Source organism: Pongo abelii, chromosome 5 (assembly GCF_028885655.2).
Source record: "Pongo abelii isolate AG06213 chromosome 5, NHGRI_mPonAbe1-v2.0_pri, whole genome shotgun sequence".
Taxonomy (NCBI): domain Eukaryota; kingdom Metazoa; phylum Chordata; class Mammalia; order Primates; family Hominidae; genus Pongo; species Pongo abelii.
Window position 1 is genome coordinate 10,476,994 of NC_071990.2, and position 18,157 is coordinate 10,495,150.

The 18,157-nt window shown below is 44.3% G+C and overlaps 1 protein-coding gene across 7 annotated transcripts in view; it reads left to right on the forward strand.

Moving 5' to 3' along the window:
- Nucleotides 1-18,157, forward strand: part of GCNT2 (glucosaminyl (N-acetyl) transferase 2 (I blood group)) — a 108,008-nt gene that overhangs the window by 28,942 nt on the left and 60,909 nt on the right. The window contains exon 1 of one of the 7 annotated variants that reach the window (XM_054556845.2): nt 6,371-8,009. In XM_054556845.2, the coding sequence (XP_054412820.1) occupies nt 7,091-8,009 (919 nt within the window). In that variant the 5' untranslated portion in view covers nt 6,371-7,090. 7 annotated transcript variants of the gene reach the window in all.

The following is an 18,157-nucleotide window of genomic DNA, read 5'->3' on the forward strand; positions in this document are numbered from 1 at the left end:
AGATATCTTTTGATGAATATACTTCATTTCTGTTGAGTAAATACTGGAGAATGGAATTTTGGGTCATAGGATATAGGTATGCTCAACCTTAGTAGACGTTATTGGTTTTTCAAAGTTGTCATACCAATTCACACTTCTCTATCAGGACATGAGGGTTCCCGTTGCTCTGTATCTTCATGAATTAAATTGGTATTTTCTGCCTTACTTCCTTTCTCTCTCAATCTCTATCTCTCTCTCTCTTTTTTTTTTTTTTTTTTTGAGACAGGGTCTTGCTCTGTCACCCAGGCTGGAGTGCAGTGGCACAATCTGGGCTCACTGCAACATCCGCCTCTCAGGCTCCCCAGTAGCTCTGTCTTTTTTAATCCCTTTCCTACACCCTCTTTGAATTCAGCTTATGACCACTACTCAATGCAGCAGTGTTTATTGTTAAATAATTCTGTTCTGTATTTTGTAAAATATGGATTGTGCCCAGATGTGGTTGCTGTGTATAGTAATTAGAGATGGCGTTTGGGAGATGACTTGTAACCAGGGTTTCTCTCATTTAAAGATAAGCACCAGGTGTTTGTGTATTCATTTTCTCCCACTACTACCACCAATTAGTTTTCCATAGTAAATTTTGCTCTAGTGGTTAGATTATCCATCATTTGAGTTCATGTTTACTAAGTATTTCCAAATTGTACAGTACTGTTTACCCCAATTTTTTTTGTTTGAGACAGAGTTTTGCTCTTGTTGCCTAGGCTGGGGTGCAGTGGCACAATCTGGGCTCACTGCAACCTCTGCCTCCCAGGTTCAAGTAATTCTTCTGTCTCAGCCTCCCGAGTAGCTGGGATTACAGGTTCCCACCACGTGGCTAATTTTTGTATTTTTAGTAGAGATGGGGTTTCGCCATGTTAGCCAGGCTGGTCTTGAACTCCTGACCTCAGGTGATCCACCCGCCTTGGCCTCCTAAAGTGCTGGGATTATAGGCATGAGCCACCGAGTCCGGCCTAACATTTTTTTTTCTTACAATATATTAGTTATAGGAAAAGTAGAGATAGGGTCATTGAGAAAAAAAAAATCGAGTAATTTTGCTCTGGTCCCTTGACTCCCAAACTTTGGCCCTAGGATGGGTGGTTTCAGCTTTATCTGGGACCAAAATGCAAATTACTATTATTATTATTGAGACAGGGTCTTGCTTTGTCACCCAGGCTAGAGTGTGGTGCACCATCATGGCTTACTGCAGCCTTAACCTGCCAAATGAAAGTGATCTTCCCACCTCAGCCACCCAAGTAGGTGGCATGCACCACTGTGCCTGGCTAACTTTTTAATTTTTTTGTAATGACAAGGTCTCACTATGTTGCTCAAGCTGGTCCCAAACTCCTGGTCTCAAGTAATCCTCTCCCTCGGCCTCCCAAAAGTGCTGAGATTGTAGGCGTTAGCCACCACACTTGTCAGAAATGTAAATTATTAAACTTACCTGGAACCTACTGAACTCTTAGGGCAGGGGCCCTGTAACCTGTATTTCTACAGCTCCTCCAGGTGATGAGATGTAAAAGTAAAGTTTGCAAACCACTAATCAGTACTATCCTTATCCTCAAGCTACAGACACACCCAATTTGGCTGATAGTTGTAGAAACCAATGTTTTGGTAATACAATTAATGAGTCAGTCACCCTCCCAGTGTTAAACAATTTCCACAAGTAAATTCCGTGGTAAGTCTTGTCTTGAGATGTTCATTGGCCATGACCTATTTTGGCAACTTAGTTTTCATTTTCCAAGGCCCCAAATGTCAGGATTTTCATATTTCCAATTGTTAGATGTATGCTAATAGAAGACTGCCCCTAGCCACATGTGCCTTAACATTTGCCTATTTAAATGCTTTGTATACTGTCTTTTGCAAGTATTTGCTTGGCATCATTCAGCATCCAGGAAGTGTTTCCATCATAACTTTGCTGCATCAAAATCAGGTGCAGATTACACCAGCTCACACAAAGAGGATGGCAAGACCACCTCTGGACTTGCCGCCTGGGTCTTTAAAATTCTGCATGTTAAACTTCTTTCCCCGCCTCTGAGATGATAATTTATTTTTTATTTTATTATTTTTATTATTTATTATTATTTTTAATTTATTATTATTTTTTTTGAGACGGAGTCTCGCTCTGTCGCCCAGGCTGGAGTGCAACGGTGCGATTTCGGCTTACAGCAACCTTCGCCTCCCTGATTCAAGCAATTCTCTGCCTCAGCCTCTCGAGTAGCTGGTACTACCGGCGCCCACCACCATGCCTGACTAACTTTTGTATTTTTAGTAGAGACAGGGTTTCACCATCTTGGCCAGGCTGGTCTTGAACTCCTGACCTCGTGATCCACCCGCCTTGGCCTCCCAAAGTGTTGGGATTACAGGCATGAGCCACTGCACCTGGCTATTTTTTTTTATTTTTTATTTATTCATCTTTTGAGATGCAGTTTCGCTCTTGCCACCCAGGCTGGAGTGCAGTGGTGCCACCTCGGCTCACTGCAACCTCTGTCTCCCAGGTTTAAGCGATTCTCCTCCCTCAGCCTCCCAAGTAGCTGGGATTACAGGTGCCCGCCACCATGCCCAGCTAATTTTTGTATTTTTAGTAGAGATAGGGGTTCCACCATGTTGGCCAGGCTGGTCTCAAACTCCTGACTTCAGGTGATCCACCCATCTTGGCCTCCCAAAGTGCTGGGATTACAGGTGTGAGCTACTGCACCTGACCTGAGATGAGAATTTAAAATAATGCTTTGCGTTCTGTGATCTAGACAACAATTTCTTTTGTTGCTAATTAGATGAAAGGTATAGAAAGTAAAATGATTGGGCCCCCAGAGAAGCAGGATTTTCCCCAGGGAATCCAACATATCCAGAGAATGTCTTTGTTATGGGAGGTTTGTTGTTTCAGTTAAAGATGTGCTTTGGAAGTGTCTTCTTTCTTCATGTTAGTATCATGATCATTATCATGTTAAAAAAAAAAACATTTACAAACCACCTGGCCACCCAGAGCAGAATTACAGTCAGCACTCTGTTTCCCCAGGTCCTGAATCCTTGGATTCAACCAATCTCAGCACTCTGTTTCCCCAGATCCTGAATCCTTGGATTCAACCTTGGGCGGGGAAAAAGAATGGTTGCTTCTGTACTGAATATGTACAGGGTTTTTTTTTTTTTTCTTGGCATTATTCCCTAAGGAATACAGCATAACATCTGTTTGCATAGCATTTACATTGTATTCGGTATTATAAGTAATTTAGAGATGATTTAAAGTACAAGAAAGGCTGTGCATAGGTTATATGCAAATACTACATGTTGTATCAGGGACTTATGCATTTGTGGACTTTGTATCCTCAGAGGTCCTGGAACTCATCCCTGGAACAGGGACGGCTGTACTTAATAGGCTGTACAAAATGAATTGGACTGCCAGCATTCTTTACTTTTTCATGTATTACTCTTAGGTCAGGGGAAAAAACAAATCCCTATATTTTATAATTAAGAATGAATCCCTGAGTCATTTGACTTCTTTAATAACAGAGCAAACCACATAAAAATACCCTTCCAAGGAAAGCCATCAGGGAGCCTCAGAGCGGGTACAATTTCACCCCATTTACCTAACCTTTTCTGCCAATGCAGCTGAGCCTCTCAACGCGACTTTAACAAACTTTCTCTGAGCCAGTCTTCTCAGTGCCATCTTTGCTTTCATTTAACTTTACGTGTCTAGTGTTGCTGCTCAAACCTGTGTCCCCTCAAGTCCTTTCCCAACTAAAGGGTGGTGGTTAATTGACAATAGACAAACAAGTCTCAGAACAATTATGAGGGTGTAATGAAGTGTGCATTTGTACATGCAATTAAATAGAGGAAAGATGCAGGAGCGAATGTGTACACAATCCTCCTCCAGCTGGCACGCCTTGCCTGGAGGTGCTCCTCCACTGGAAGCCCGTTGTGGACTCCTCTGGCAAGGAGATGAAGTCCCAGATTTTTAGTGCATTATGCAAGGTCTTTTCCACCTCCCTCACTGGTTGACTTAGCCTGGCATGAAGCAAACTCTCAGTGCCGTCTGCCTCCAACGCAGTTTTCCCCAGGTCTTTCGTACCTTGGCCTTCAGATGGGAAGCCAAGAGATGCCGAGCACGTGGAGGAGGGCAATCTTTTCCCCCTTTGATTATTATTTTTTTAATTCATTGAGATTCTAAATCCTCTGTCATTTCAAAGAAAGGATACTCTCTTTACTTTGGAGCTATGTTCTACATATCATACTAAGTGTAAAAAAATCATTAAATAGGCCGGGCGTGGTGGCTCATGCCTGTAATCCCAGTACTTTGGGAGGCCAAGGTGGGTGGATCGCTTGAGCCCAAGAGTTCAAGACCAGCTTGGCCAACATGGCGAAATCCCGTCTCTTCTAAAAATACAGAAATTAGCTGGGCGTGGTGGCACATGCCTGTAATCCCAGCTACTTGTGAGGCTGAGGCAGGAGGATTGCTTAAGCCCAGGAGGTCAAGGCTGCAGTGAGACATGATGGCACCACTGCACTCCAGCCTGGGTGACAGAGTCAGACACTGCCTCAAAGGAAAAAAAACCAAACATACCTCAAATAATGTCTGCAAAATAAAAGACTATGAATGGAATATGGAGAAAGCCTCTAAGATGGCCCCAGGGGAGTGTTAACATGTCTAGCCTGATTAATTGGCTAGTTTGGGAATAATTCTATCCAAAATGAGTGACAAGGCATGGCTGGCTAGTGTCAACTTTGTCCTCAGCTATAGTTAAATGCAGGCTGGGAGAGCTGACTTGTTCAGTCTCAGTAGCAAAAAAAGTGCATGGTGTCTGGATAAGCAGGTTGTATATCCTATTAGAAAAGAAAGGTAACAAGTAACAGTCTTCTTCTAATGCAATAAGTGATTTTTTTTAAAGTTCTCCTGTCAAGATTTTTTAATACCAGAATCTGAGAGTGGAGAAAATTGGCCCAAGGACAGACAAAAGAGCTGGGAGGAAAATCGACTATATTTTTCAACACACAAACAATGCCATTTGAAGTACTGGGTTGAGTATGGAAGTATTATGAACATTCCTAATTTGGTTAGTGTCTATATTTCTTAATATAGTAATGCTATTAATGTCTGTCTCCTAAGTTTGTATAAATCCAAACCCCCATGTTATTGGCCAGTTGGAAACAATAATGTAAACAGACTCTGTTGCCCAAATTAAGTTATGTGCACTGAATGCTTTGTCAAACTAACTATTTTAATATTCATTCTGAGCCACAAGTCTTTGCCAAACGAGATACTGAATTACTCTCTTTTGTTTAGGAGTAGAATACACAATAACCTAATATTTAAAAGTATTATTCAGAAGAAGAAGAAAAGCTTGGGATGGAATTTTTCTTTATCATAAATTTTAGATCATTCTCTTTGCTCGATTCCATAGAAGACACTAAGGATTAGATTGAACTGCTTTCTCATTGTTGTATTGTTTTCTACTTGACCTAAAAATCCAGGGGTGGGTTATATAGAGAGTTTATTTAGGAGACTTTGGTAAGGGAGAGAGAAAAATAATGTACAAGCTGGAAATTCATGAAAAATGTAAACAATGAAAGCTAGAAGAATGGAAGCGACAGTGTGCTCAGGAAATGATGTGTCATTCGGTGGAGTTCAGGGTGCCCCTGAATCCCAGGAGGGTAGCGCTGGCTTTCCTGCCCATTGTGAAGGCAAGGAATCCGCATGTGGTCCTATCAATTCCATTCATGGCAGGGTAGAGACTTTTCAAATGGAAGAAAATGTGCATTAAAGGACATTCTTTCTTCATGGGGTGGGGTAGTGAATGTGTTGGGGTTGAGGCACGGAGTTGTTTAGGTCAGGTAAATAGTGAGGGGAAATGAGCAGGCAGTCAATGGTTAAGTTGGTGTTTTGCAAGCCATTTTAAGAGGATACCAAATAAAATGCATTAATCTACATTTCATTAAAAATTAGTTGGTGGGAAAGTGGAAAGTTGAAGACAAGAACCTTCCAAGTAAAACAGCTTGATACTCCTTGGCCAGAACACCACTATATTTACAAATAGGGGATAAAAACACCCACTTCCTAGGTGGTCCATAAGCTTAACTGGGCAGGCATATGACACTTCTGAGCATTCGATCCCGTTCTCTGGGGGGGTTGAAGCCTGAATGCCCACCAAATCCCCTGTCTGAGCGTCATTTGTGACCAAGATTCACATTATTTCCTGTGAAGCTCTAAGGCTCATATAACTCAGTGGATGTAGCTCACGACTTATTCTTTTGACCCCAATATTCAAAGACAAACACCACAGCCGAAGCTGGAAGTGAGAGGAGAGGGGTTCGTTTCAGAGTCAGGAGCCCAAGGCGCCCCAGCAATTTCAGACCCCCTGGGACAGGAACTCCTCCTCCAGTAAGCTCTTGTTTTGAAAAAGTGGGGTGGGGCCAAAAAAGCATTACAATGGAGCTGGGGTGGATGAGGCTTTCTTTCATTTGAGATGTCACTTGTGTCAGGTTTCCTGAAACAGCGCATTGGAAAACAGAAGCTATTTTCTATCCCGTGGGTTGCGCTGGAAGAGCCGAGAGGCCAGGCTGTGGATCCTTGCCACGAACAACAAGAGAGGGCAAGTCCAGCCGCCTGCTAGGGGACTAGCAGGAAGCGGCACGCCTGCCAGAGCTCATCACTTCAACTCTGGCTTTCACTGCGCTCATTCCCTGAATGGCAGTAACCAGGGGGCGGGGGTGGCATGGGAAATGAAAGACAAGAGATATGGGAAACTAAATCTGCCGGGGGAAAGAGAGTTACCGGAGTTTTAGCAAAACAGCTAGCAGATGCAAACGGGGAGGCAGAGGGAGGAGGGAAGGCTGGGCTTCAGCAACCTGCCACGGGGATTTAAACAAAGGAGGTTTGAGAGAGGCGGGATCTGGCTGTAATATCGGCACGGGGACAGAGACAGCAGCTGGACTCTCGGGATGAAACGGAATCAATTCCCGGCGTCTCCAACAAGGCAGGAGTGACTGGAGTATGTTCCAAAATAAGAACTCAGAGAAACGAGTGAGTTTGGAAAAAAGACTTACAGATTTTGACGGTCTCTGACATTTCACCCTTCTTTGAGGCATGCCTTTATCAATGCGTTACCTCTTCATAATTTCTGTCTCTAGTGTAATTATTTTTATCGTCTTCTCTGTGTTCAATTTTGGGGGAGATCAAAGCTTCCAAAGGCTAAATATCTCAGACCCTTTGATGCTGACTCAAGTTTGCACATCTTTTATCAATGGAAAAACACGTTTCCTGTGGAAAAACAAACTAATGATCCATGAGAAGTCTTCTTGCAAGGAATATTTGACCCAGAGCCACTACATCACAGCCCCTTTATCTAAGGAAGAAGCTGACTTTCCCTTGGCATATATAATGGTCATCCATCATCACTTTGACACCTTTGCAAGGCTCTTCAGGGCTATTTACATGCCCCAAAATATCTATTGTGTTCATGTGGATGAAAAAGCAACAACTGAATTTAAAGATGCGGTAGAGCAACTATTAAGCTGCTTCCCAAACGCTTTTCTGGCTTCCAAGATGGAACCAGTTGTCTATGGAGGGATCTCCAGGCTCCAGGCTGACCTGAACTGCATCAGAGATCTTTCTGCCTTGGAGGTCTCATGGAAGTATGTTATCAACACCTGTGGGCAAGACTTCCCCCTGAAAACCAACAAGGAAATAGTTCAGTATCTGAAAGGATTTAAAGGTAAAAATATCACCCCAGGGGTGCTGCCCCCAGCTCATGCAATTGGACGGACTAAATATGTCCACCAGGAGCACCTGGGCAAAGAGCTTTCCTATGTGATAAGAACAACAGCGTTGAAACCGCCTCCCCCCCATAATCTCACGATTTACTTTGGCTCTGCCTATGTGGCTCTATCAAGAGAGTTTGTCAACTTTGTTCTGCACGACCCACGGGCTGTTGATTTGCTCCAGTGGTCCAAGGACACTTTCAGTCCTGATGAGCATTTCTGGGTGACACTCAATAGGATCCCAGGTACGTACAATTCCATATTTCATGCAAAAGAAATACGTCGTATTTGAAAGGGCTTTAGAATAACCAGCCACTTTTTATTAGGAAGTAGAAGATGAAAACTGGAACATATATAGTTCTCACCCTAGTCCTTTCTAAATGCAAAAAGATGTTCTTTTTTTTTTTTTTTTTTTTTTTTGGAGACAGGATCTCACTCTGTGGCCCAGGCTGGAGTGCAGGGGCACCATCATGGCTCACTGAACCCTGGACCTCCTGGGCTCCGGTAATCCTCCCACCTCAGTCTCCTGAGTAGCTGGGACTACAGGTGCACACCACCATGCTGGGCTAATTTTTTAAAAAAAATTTTGTGCAGACAGGGTCTCGCTATATTGCCCAGGCTGGTCTCCAACTCCACAGCTCAAGCTGTCCTCCCCACCTTGGCCTCCCAAAGTGCTGGGATTATAGGCATGAGCCACCATGCCTGGCCCAGAATGATGTTCTTATGTGATAATTCACATGTTCTGGAACTACTAAGTAATACCTTTCCATGGTATCACTTGGTGGTAAATCAAGTTCTTTTTCACACATCATGTTATTACATCTTTACCACAATAGCTGTTAGTCCACACTGGTGTTCTTTCTTTCCTCTAAATTTGTCAAGTTTGCTCTTACCCCAGGATCTTTGCCTTGGCCACCCTCCTGCCTACTCCAGGCCTCCACAGTCTCCTTCCCCTTAGCCAGATCTCAGCTCTCAGGTGTCAGCAGCTCTGATACTCCCGCTCATTGGCCAGCACACCACCCTGGTTTTCTTTTAAAGAGTTTATTGCCCTGTGGAATTAGGATATTTACCTATTTGCATGGGTTTGTTCTTGGTCTCCTCTGCATTTGTTCCATGAAGCCAGGGTTATTTTCTATCTCATTAACTGCTCCTCAGTGCTTAGAACAGAGAGTAAATGCTCAATAACTATATATTAGATGAATAAATGAGTGAGTGAGTGAGTGAATGAATGGTAAAGCATGAAGCTTTACTATGGCACCAGAGCTGTCTCCCTAAGACACTGTTGAGCTGAGAAATATTTGGACTCATGCATGTACCATATTATATGTGTAGGATTTTTAAAAAATACATTTTATTTCAAATAAAATAATGAGATTCTAGGAGAAACTCCTTGCTTTCTCATCCGAATTTTCCTATCTTTACTAATTTACCAGACCGATTGTTTTTCAAAGTGTATAAAACATGATGGGATTTCTTCTGAAGAAAACAGCGTGCTTTGGACTCAATGAAAAATACAAAATGGATCTCTGATGAACTAGACAGCATTATTATAGCAAGAGAAAAGCAATCATTGTTCTGGCTGTTGGGGGACTGCCAAGTTGGAAAGGCTGGTAGGTGCTCTTAGGCTGCAGGGCAGGGCCTGCTGGGCGAAAAACACGCCGACATTCTCTGGAAAATACCATGCCTGGTGTCTGAATCCCAGAGTGACTTGCCTGGTGAATGGGGCTCACTCGTATGCTGCGCACACTGTTTCCGCACCTGCCTCTGCCTGGGTTCATCCTCTCTTCACCTTTGATCTGTTGTTTCTACCATTCGCATATCATTGAGGAGCATTAGGTACTTAGGAGCTGATTTTCATATTTAAATATTTATTCCCTTTCTATTTTCATTCTTTCCTTAAAATTCATAAAAGTTGGGTCCCAGTCAGGTGGTTCCTTAAGTATTGTGCTGAGATGAGGGCATTTCATAAGTTAACAGAAGTCTAAATTGTTGCTTTTTTTTTTTTTTTAAGAAAAACATGGGTTTTGGTTTTATTAAATGTAAATATCTGTGGTTATTTTGCCAGAAGTCCGGTCAGTTTTATCAATGTCAAATAATATAAGAAAATCAAGGCAAAAAGAATTCCCCTTTTTTCCTTACCCCCTTTCTGATTTCTTGGGAGACCAAAAGAATGATATCTGGATAGGTATAGGAGAGAACGCTATCTAGATGGGTATAGGAGAGAATGACATCTACATAGGTAGAGGAGAGAATGGTATCTAGGTAGGTATAGGAGAGAACACCTTTTTTGCTGTAGGTTTATGCCATGGCATGCTGGTTTCTGCCTTCTCACTGCAACAGTGTGGCCCCATGTAAATCACAGAACCTCATGGGACCTCAAATCTCTCCAGCTACAAAATGGGGAACCCAGGTAGAAAGACCCCTTTCATTCCTACACATACCTTTCTTTGCAGAAGACACAATGCCTAGAACAATGTAAAGACCTCCCACGCTGCTACTGGGAATCTGTAGAGAGAAAAGCGGAAGTGCTGGTGAGCCTGGATCATGTACTGCCCATCAACTTTGGCAAGTGCATCCCATTTCCCTTGCAGGAATTGGAGGCGAGAGCTCCTCCAGAGAGCAACTGCCTGGAGAGGAAGGCCAGTGCGGCCCATGTCAGTGGTCTGTCCTGTCTGATTCTGCAAGGGATGCCTTTCGGGATAGCGTGCCATGTCCTGGGGCTTTGTCTCTTTCCTTTCTTAGACTCTGGGCAACATCCTGGTTCAGGGAGAAAGGATATCCTGCTTCTAGGTAGGGCCTTCACAAATTACAAGTGAATTACAGCAAACAAATCTTAAAATGCTCCAGCCCTAGTGGTGCCTCTCTCTATCTTCAAAGGCAGTGGAAAATTTAATCCCACGCTCAAGTAACTCCCATGGTTTTACACTTGAGCATTCTTTGTGATTTGAGATATGGCATGTGAATCTGGTTCTTATATAACCACACAGTCGTTAATCAATATCAGCTCTTCTATTTTCTTTTTTTTTGAGACAGAGTCTCACTCTGTAGCCCAGGCTGGAGTGCAGTGGTGCGATCTCGGCTTACTGCAACCTCTGCCTCCCGGGCTCAAGTGATTCTTGTGCCTCAGCCTCCTGACTAGCTAGGATTATAGGCCCCCCACCATCATGCCTGGTTAATTTTTTTGTGTTTTAGTAGAGACGGGGTTTCACCATGTTGCCCAGGGTAGTCTCGAATTCCTGAGCTCAGGCGATCCGCCCACCTTGGCCTCCCAAAGTGCTGGGATTACAGGCGTGAGCCACTGTGCCGGGCTGAGCTCTAATTTTCAATGTCATGTTTTAAGGGGAAAAATTCTTCTGTCCGTACAGGGTAAACATCTTTTTGCAAACGTGCAAGTGCAGGTGGTGCTGTTCATGTCTTCCCTGGAAGCGACCGCCTCCCTTTCTTCTAAATACCTTAAATTAAAATGTGTTAGCAAGACCCTATGCAGGTATTTCAGGTTTCCCAAAACACCCCCAAGAGCAATGTGACCAAGAAAATGATTAGTACCTTAGAATTAGATGGTTTCAGAAAACAAAGTGAAAATCGGTTCGAATTGGCAAGACTGAATAGAAGGGATATTCATAGAAGTAGCAGTAAATCACAGAGCTTCACACTGCCTTTTTTTTTTTCTTGGTGCCTTTCTACTGAGAGTGACTTCTCTTTTGGTTTTCAACCACTAGGCTCTCTGCACACTGTTAGAAATAGTGATAGAACAGGCCAGAAAGAGGTCCTTAGGGGCCCCAGTCTCACACTCCTCTTCAGGGGAACCAGGTAGAGTGGTTGTCCTTCTCTTCTGTGTGGCTCGTGCACAGATGGGGTGTCTAGCCGCCTCCCTTCTGGATACATTCTCAGAGGAAATTCTCCAGGACCACAGATTTCTCTGACCCACGTTACAGAGCATCAGGCTGTGACAGCAGTAACTTCTGACTTCCGGTGCACCCTTGTATTTTCTACCATCTCTGACCTTTGTAGTGATTGCTCTAAGTCACTTTAAGAAAAGCCCATGTGCCCTAGATCTTCTGGCTATTCTTTCAGCATTTTCTTTTCTTTTTCTTTTTTTTTTTTTTTTTTTTGAGACAGAGTTTCACTCTTGTTGCACAGGCTAGAGTGCAATGGCACGATCTCGGCTCACCGCAACCTCCGCCTCCTGGGTTCAAGCGATTCTCCTGCCTCAGCCTCCCGAGTAGCTGGGATTACAGGCATGTGCCACCATGCCTGGCTAATTTTGTATTTTTAGTAGAGATGGGGTTTCTCCATGTTGGTCAGGCCGGTCTCAAACTCCCGACCTCAGGCGATATGCCCACCTTGGCCTCCCAAAGTGCTGGGATTACAGGTGTGAGCCACTGTGCCTGGCTCTTGCAGCATTTTCATCTGCCTGTCTTCCCCAAGGCAGAGCACCTGAAGCCATTTAATTTTTGCTTTACGCTTTGTGAAATTGTTCAGCATCTACCCAAGTGGCAGCTGGTTGATCTTCTTCCCAGTCCATTCCCATGGCTAGATTGTCTTCTTACACTTCAGGGTGGTTTCATCTCTAAGGAACAAAACTACCCCACTCTTTGGCTTCAGCTCCTTTTTTTCCCTCGCTGTACTAAGTGTGCTTTTGGAGTCTTTGCTCATTCATTACTCTGACCTTTCTCATGCCATGATATTTTTCTTCCATAAGAATGTTTTCATTTATCTCGTTTCCTTTTTCCACTTTGTATACATTTTCTTTTTTTTTTTCAGAGCCCTTTTGTCAAATTCTCAACCTCAGAATGGATCACATGATCCCATTTCCTCATTTTTTAATTCTAAAAATATCGTGTTTCCTACTTTGATTTGTTTTGCTTTTTTAACTGTGACTTTTATTTATATGTGCACATTCTTTGGGAGGGTGTTAGGACTCTTTCGGTTGCAAGTGTCAGAAACTCAACTCAAAGGAGCTTAAACAAGCACCAGAAGTTACTGGGTCACATATCCGAGATGCCCAAGGGAGCTCCCAATCAAGCTGGATCAGCGACTCAAACAGTGTACTCAGGACCCTTTCTTGCTAGGTCGTCTCCCTGTGGGGTGACCAACTGTCCCAGTTTGCCCAGGTTGGAGGGGCGGTCCTGGGCATGGGGCCTTGATGGGTACAGCCAGGTCGAGATGGTCCCCCTATCTCTCTGCATCTCTGTGCTAGCTTCCATCAGGCAAATTCTCCCCAGAAAGCCAGAAGTAGCTCCAAGTGTACTTGCTTTTCACAGTGGTTACTCCTGGGGGACAAGAAACTCTTTTTCCTGAGAGTTCCAGTGATAGCTTAAGGGACACCTCAGATTGGCCCTGCTTAGTCCAAATTCCCATCCCTGGTTGGGCACGGTGGCTCACACCAGTGGTCCCAGCACTTTTTGAGGCCCAGGCGGGAGGATCCCTTGAGCCCAAGAGTTGGAGACCAGCCTGGGTAACAAAGCGAGACCCTGTCTCTACAAAAAATAAATTATTCACCAGGCATGGTGGTGCGCACCTGTACTTCCAACCACTCAGGAGACCAAGGCAGAAGGATCGCTTGATAGAGTCAGACCTTCTCTGGAAAAAAAAAAAAAAAAACAAAAAACCCCACAAAAACAAATTCCTATCCATAAACAAATCACAGGGGTGAAGAATGCTCACCAACATTTCTTGGGTCCCTTTTCTACCCTGAAGCCAAGGGCTAGGGACAGGCTTTGGTGGAGGAGGCTGCTCAGGGTGATGCTGGGCAGAGCAAAGCACAGGGCCACTGCAGGACACCCCTTGTCCTACACTGGGCGGCAGGGTGGGTTAGGGGTTGTTAACAAGCAGCACTTTGGGAGGCTGAGGCGGGTGGATCACCAGAGGTCGGGAGTTCGAGATCAGCCTGGCTAACATGGTGAAACCCTGCCTCTATTAAATATACAGAATTAGCTGGGTGTGGTGGTGCACGCCTGTAATCCCAGCTACTCCAGAGGCTGAGGCAGGAGAATCACTTGAACCCAGGAGGCAGAGGTTGCAGTGAATGGAGATCATGCCACTGAACTCCAGCCTGGGCAACAGAGTGAGACTCAGTCTCCAAGAAAACAAACAAACAAACAAATAAGCACATCCCTCCTGTGATATTAGAGGGGCAAGATTTAGTTTTATACATATAGGTGTGTGAGTGGATACAACTTTAACAATTTTAACAATTTTAACTGATGTAACCGTTCCCTTTTCTCTCATAAAAACCTGTTCAATAATAATGTCACTCTATTATATTTGGATAGTACTTAATTTGCAAGGGAAATTTCTTACACATTATCTCCTTCAATTCTTATAAAACCCCATAAGAAGGGGACTGTTCCCATTTTACAGATGAGAAAGTTTAAGATGAAAATATGTGACTTAGCTGGGCGTGGTGGCTCACGCCTATAATCCCAGTAGTTTGGGAGGCTGAGGCCTGTGGATCACCTGAGGTCAAGAGTTCGAGACCAGCCTGGCCAACATGGTGAAATGCCTTCTCTACTAAAAATACAAAAATTAGCCAGGCGTGGTGGCGGGACCCTGTAATCCCAGCTATTCGGGAGGCTGAGGCAGGAGAATCGCTTGAACCCAAGAGGCGGAGCTTGCAGTGAGCCGAGATTGTACCACTGCATTCCAGCCTGGGTGACAGAGAGAGACTCCATCTCAAAAAAAAAAAAAATATATATATATATATATATATATATATATATATATGATTTGTCCAAAGACAAATATTGCATATGCCTAACAAGAAATCAGAATAAAAAGAAATATCCAAGGGAAGGAGGTAGCACATGTTATCCGCTTATTTTAAATTGAACCCAGTTTAATGAATTCTTCATTGAATGATTGCAATTACTGCGAGTGTTCTGAAGATGAAACTTAGCTAATTCTAAGTCTTATTCAGCTTGCAGAATGGTTATATAATTAGACCCACTCAAAAACTTTCTCTTTCATCCTGATATTCAGCCCATTTTCCTGGAGATTTTGGCTTTTTCATGTGAGCAGAGGTGCAGGAAAGATGAAGGCAATTAATGTTTACTGAACATGTGCCTATGGGTTTAGAGTATTTCAGTTGAATCTCCGCAAGAATCCCGTCCAGTGGGTACTTAAATCCACATTTTGCAAATACAAAGATGGGATCAGAGGGGCTGAGTAATGTGCCCTATTCCAAAAGCAAGAAGCAGAGTAGAGAATGTGTGCGGCAGGCCCCTTGAATTCTATGTGCTCTGAACTAAACTCAGACTGCCCCTTTGCAAGTCTCTGAATTTGACACCATTCTCTGTTAGCTCAGACCTGTGGGCTGGGTTCTGTGTCTCCCTTAGCTCTCCCTACCCTCATCCCTGCTGATCTGGCTCTTCCTGGAGTGTAGAAGTCAAGGGCTCAGGCTCCAGAGTCAGAGAGAACCAGGTTGGACTCCTGGCTCCTCCATCACCAGCCATGTATCCCCTGACATCTGTCAACCTTAATCTTAGCATCACAATATGGCACAGATGGCAGAAGCCTGGACCCTGCAGCCAGACGGCCTGAATGTGAATCCCATCTCTGTCACTTAGAAGTTGTGTGACCTTGGACAAAGTACCTAACTTTTGTGTCCCAGTGACTTCATCTGTAAAATGGGACAATAATAATAGATATCAAATACGTAAGGTCTAAATGAGTTAGTTATTGTTATTGTATTTTCATCTATAAGATGGATATTCATTTAATAAATATTTATGGAGCAACCAGACGCTTTGCTGGGTACTGAGAAATAGCAGTGAATGAGACACATAAGGCCCCTACCTCATGGAGGATACATTTTAGAAGGAAGAGACAGCCAATAAATAGTAGAGAGAGAGAAGCCAGATCATTAGAGTTGATGAGAAATGCTATGAGGGAAATATACAGGGAGCAACCTACTGTAGATGAAATGGGACAGGAAGCCTTCTTGGCAATGGTAGCACATGAACTGCCTCCCAAAATGAGAGTGAGCCAGCCATGCACTTGTGAAAGAGAGTCCAGGCAGAGGGAATAGGGATCGCAAAGGTCCTGGGTAAGCCTGGTGTCTGCGGAGCCAGAAAAGCAGCCCATGTGGCCATGGCCGAGCGAACGAGGATGAGAGCTGGACTGGGCATGAGGCAGGCAGTGCATGAACCCACACAGGCCCTTGCAGGAGGCCAGAGAAAAACAGATCTGACAGTGCCCTGCTTGTGGGCAAGTGCTGGGCACAGAGGAAACACTCAGCAAAATGGATCTTGCCACAGGCCTGTTTTCTGTGGAGTCCTAACTCAGGAAGAGGAGTCAAGCTGGTGGGATCAAGGGAAAGCAAAGAGGGAAAGCAGATAAGCTGCAAGTCCGCCTTTCTTCATGGTCCAGGACACAAGCTCCTGAGCCAATAATTCACAATTTTCCCACGACCAGCTATCACCAGACACCTGCAAATTAGCTCCCTGCAACCTTGGCATTGTCAGTACTGCACAAAGCTCTCTTCAGCATGAACACTACCCTATAAAATCTCCATCAAGCCTTTGTTTCTTTGCAGTCAGCTTCTGCTGGCCTGCCCGTTGCCTTTGCGCGATGTATCTTCCTACTTTCTTGAATAAAGCTACCTTTCTCTACCTACAACTGTCTTGGTAAATTCTTCTTGGTAAATTCTTTTCCCCCTACAGCACCGGCCAAGATAGTATTGCTCCCCCGTGACACTTTCCACTTCTGGCGCCGTCGTCTACCCTTCTTCTTTCTCTTAAAGTTGTATAATTTCTTCCTAACTAGTTTCCCTGACCTGTGCTTTAATCCATCCTCCACAGTAACAGGATGACCTTTGTAACAGGAACCCATGGTCATGCGATCACATCCCTCTCCTCCTTAGAAGCTGTGTATGGATTCCCTTCCCCTACGGTATATGGACAGCATCCCAGCACCTTCACCAAACACAGAGAGCTCCTCGAGATCTGGCCCCCTTGGCCTTTCCAGTGACTTCTCTAGCTGCGCCCTTCCCCAGATAACTTGCGGGTCCCTGTTCTGCCACTCCCAGCCTTCCTGCCCTGATGCACGCAGTCCCTCTCCCGGCAGGCTCCCGGATGCTCTTCCTCCCTATCCTGCCTCTGATTGATGTGCGCTTTTTTTTTTTTTTTAATTCAGCTTAGAGTCACACTCTGTAAAATTCTTTTCCTGATTCTCACTCCTCTGGACTCCTGTACAACGTTGTAATATTATTGGTCTTTTTATTTTTATGTTTAAAAAAATTTTTAGGAGACAAGGCCTGGCTCTGTGGCCCAGGCTGGAGTGCAGTGGTACCATCATGGCTCACTGAAGCCTCGACCTCCTAGGCTCAGGCAGTTCTCCTGCCTCTGCCTCCCGAGTAGTTGGGACTTTAGGTGCCACCATGCCCAGCTAATTTTTAAAATCTTTATAGAGATAGAATTTCACAGTGTTGCCTAAGCTGATCTTGAACTCCTGGCCTCAAGTGATCCTCCTGCCTTGGCCTCCCAAAGCGTTGAGATTATAGGCATGAGCCACTGCGCCCAACCATATCAGTTTTGCAGTGCTGTGTTGTATATTCCTAGTGACCTTTTAGAATAGGCTTCAAGGGCAGCAGCTGCACAGGCCTATTTCTGTTTACACCTAGCATACCTCGGGCACATGAGCAGTACTCAAGATGATGGAGTCCCAACTTATATTTGTTTAACCTACACAAACTTAACTAAATGCATGCACACATGTACGCATGTGCGTGCACACGTTTTATATGGGTTTAAATGGTGTTGGCCATGCCACTCTGCCCTTCATTTTACCCAGTGAGTGGGATCCAGAGTAAGCCAAGGATTCTGCTCATTCTCTTGATAGGGTTTGCTTCCCAAGGCTCACTAATGTTAAAGGACTGTATATGTCTATCTCATAACATAGCTCCTCTGCTCAAACTAACTTCTTCATCTAGTGCTCATTAGAAGAAACAACCATCTGGACCAAGATTAAAGAGAAGGCTAGACTTATGCCTATAATCCCAGCACTTTGGGAGGCCAAGGAAGGAGGATCACTTGAGCCCAAGAGTTCAAGATAAGCCTGGGCAACATAGTGAGACCACATCTCAACAAAAAAATAAAATAATAAAATGAAATTGGCCAAGTCTGGTGACACACACCTGTATTCCCAGCTACTCAGGAGGCTAAGGTGGGAGGATCACTTGGCCCCAGGAGTTGGAGACCAGCCTGGGCAACACAGTGACTCATCTCTACAAAATATACAAAAATCAGCTGGGCATGGTGACACGTGTCTGTGGTACCATATACTTGGGAGGCTGAGGTAGGAGGGTCACTTGAGCCCCAGAGGTGAAGGCTGCAATAAGCTAGGATGGCGCCACTGCATTCCAGCCCTGGCAACAGAGCAAGATGCTATCTCA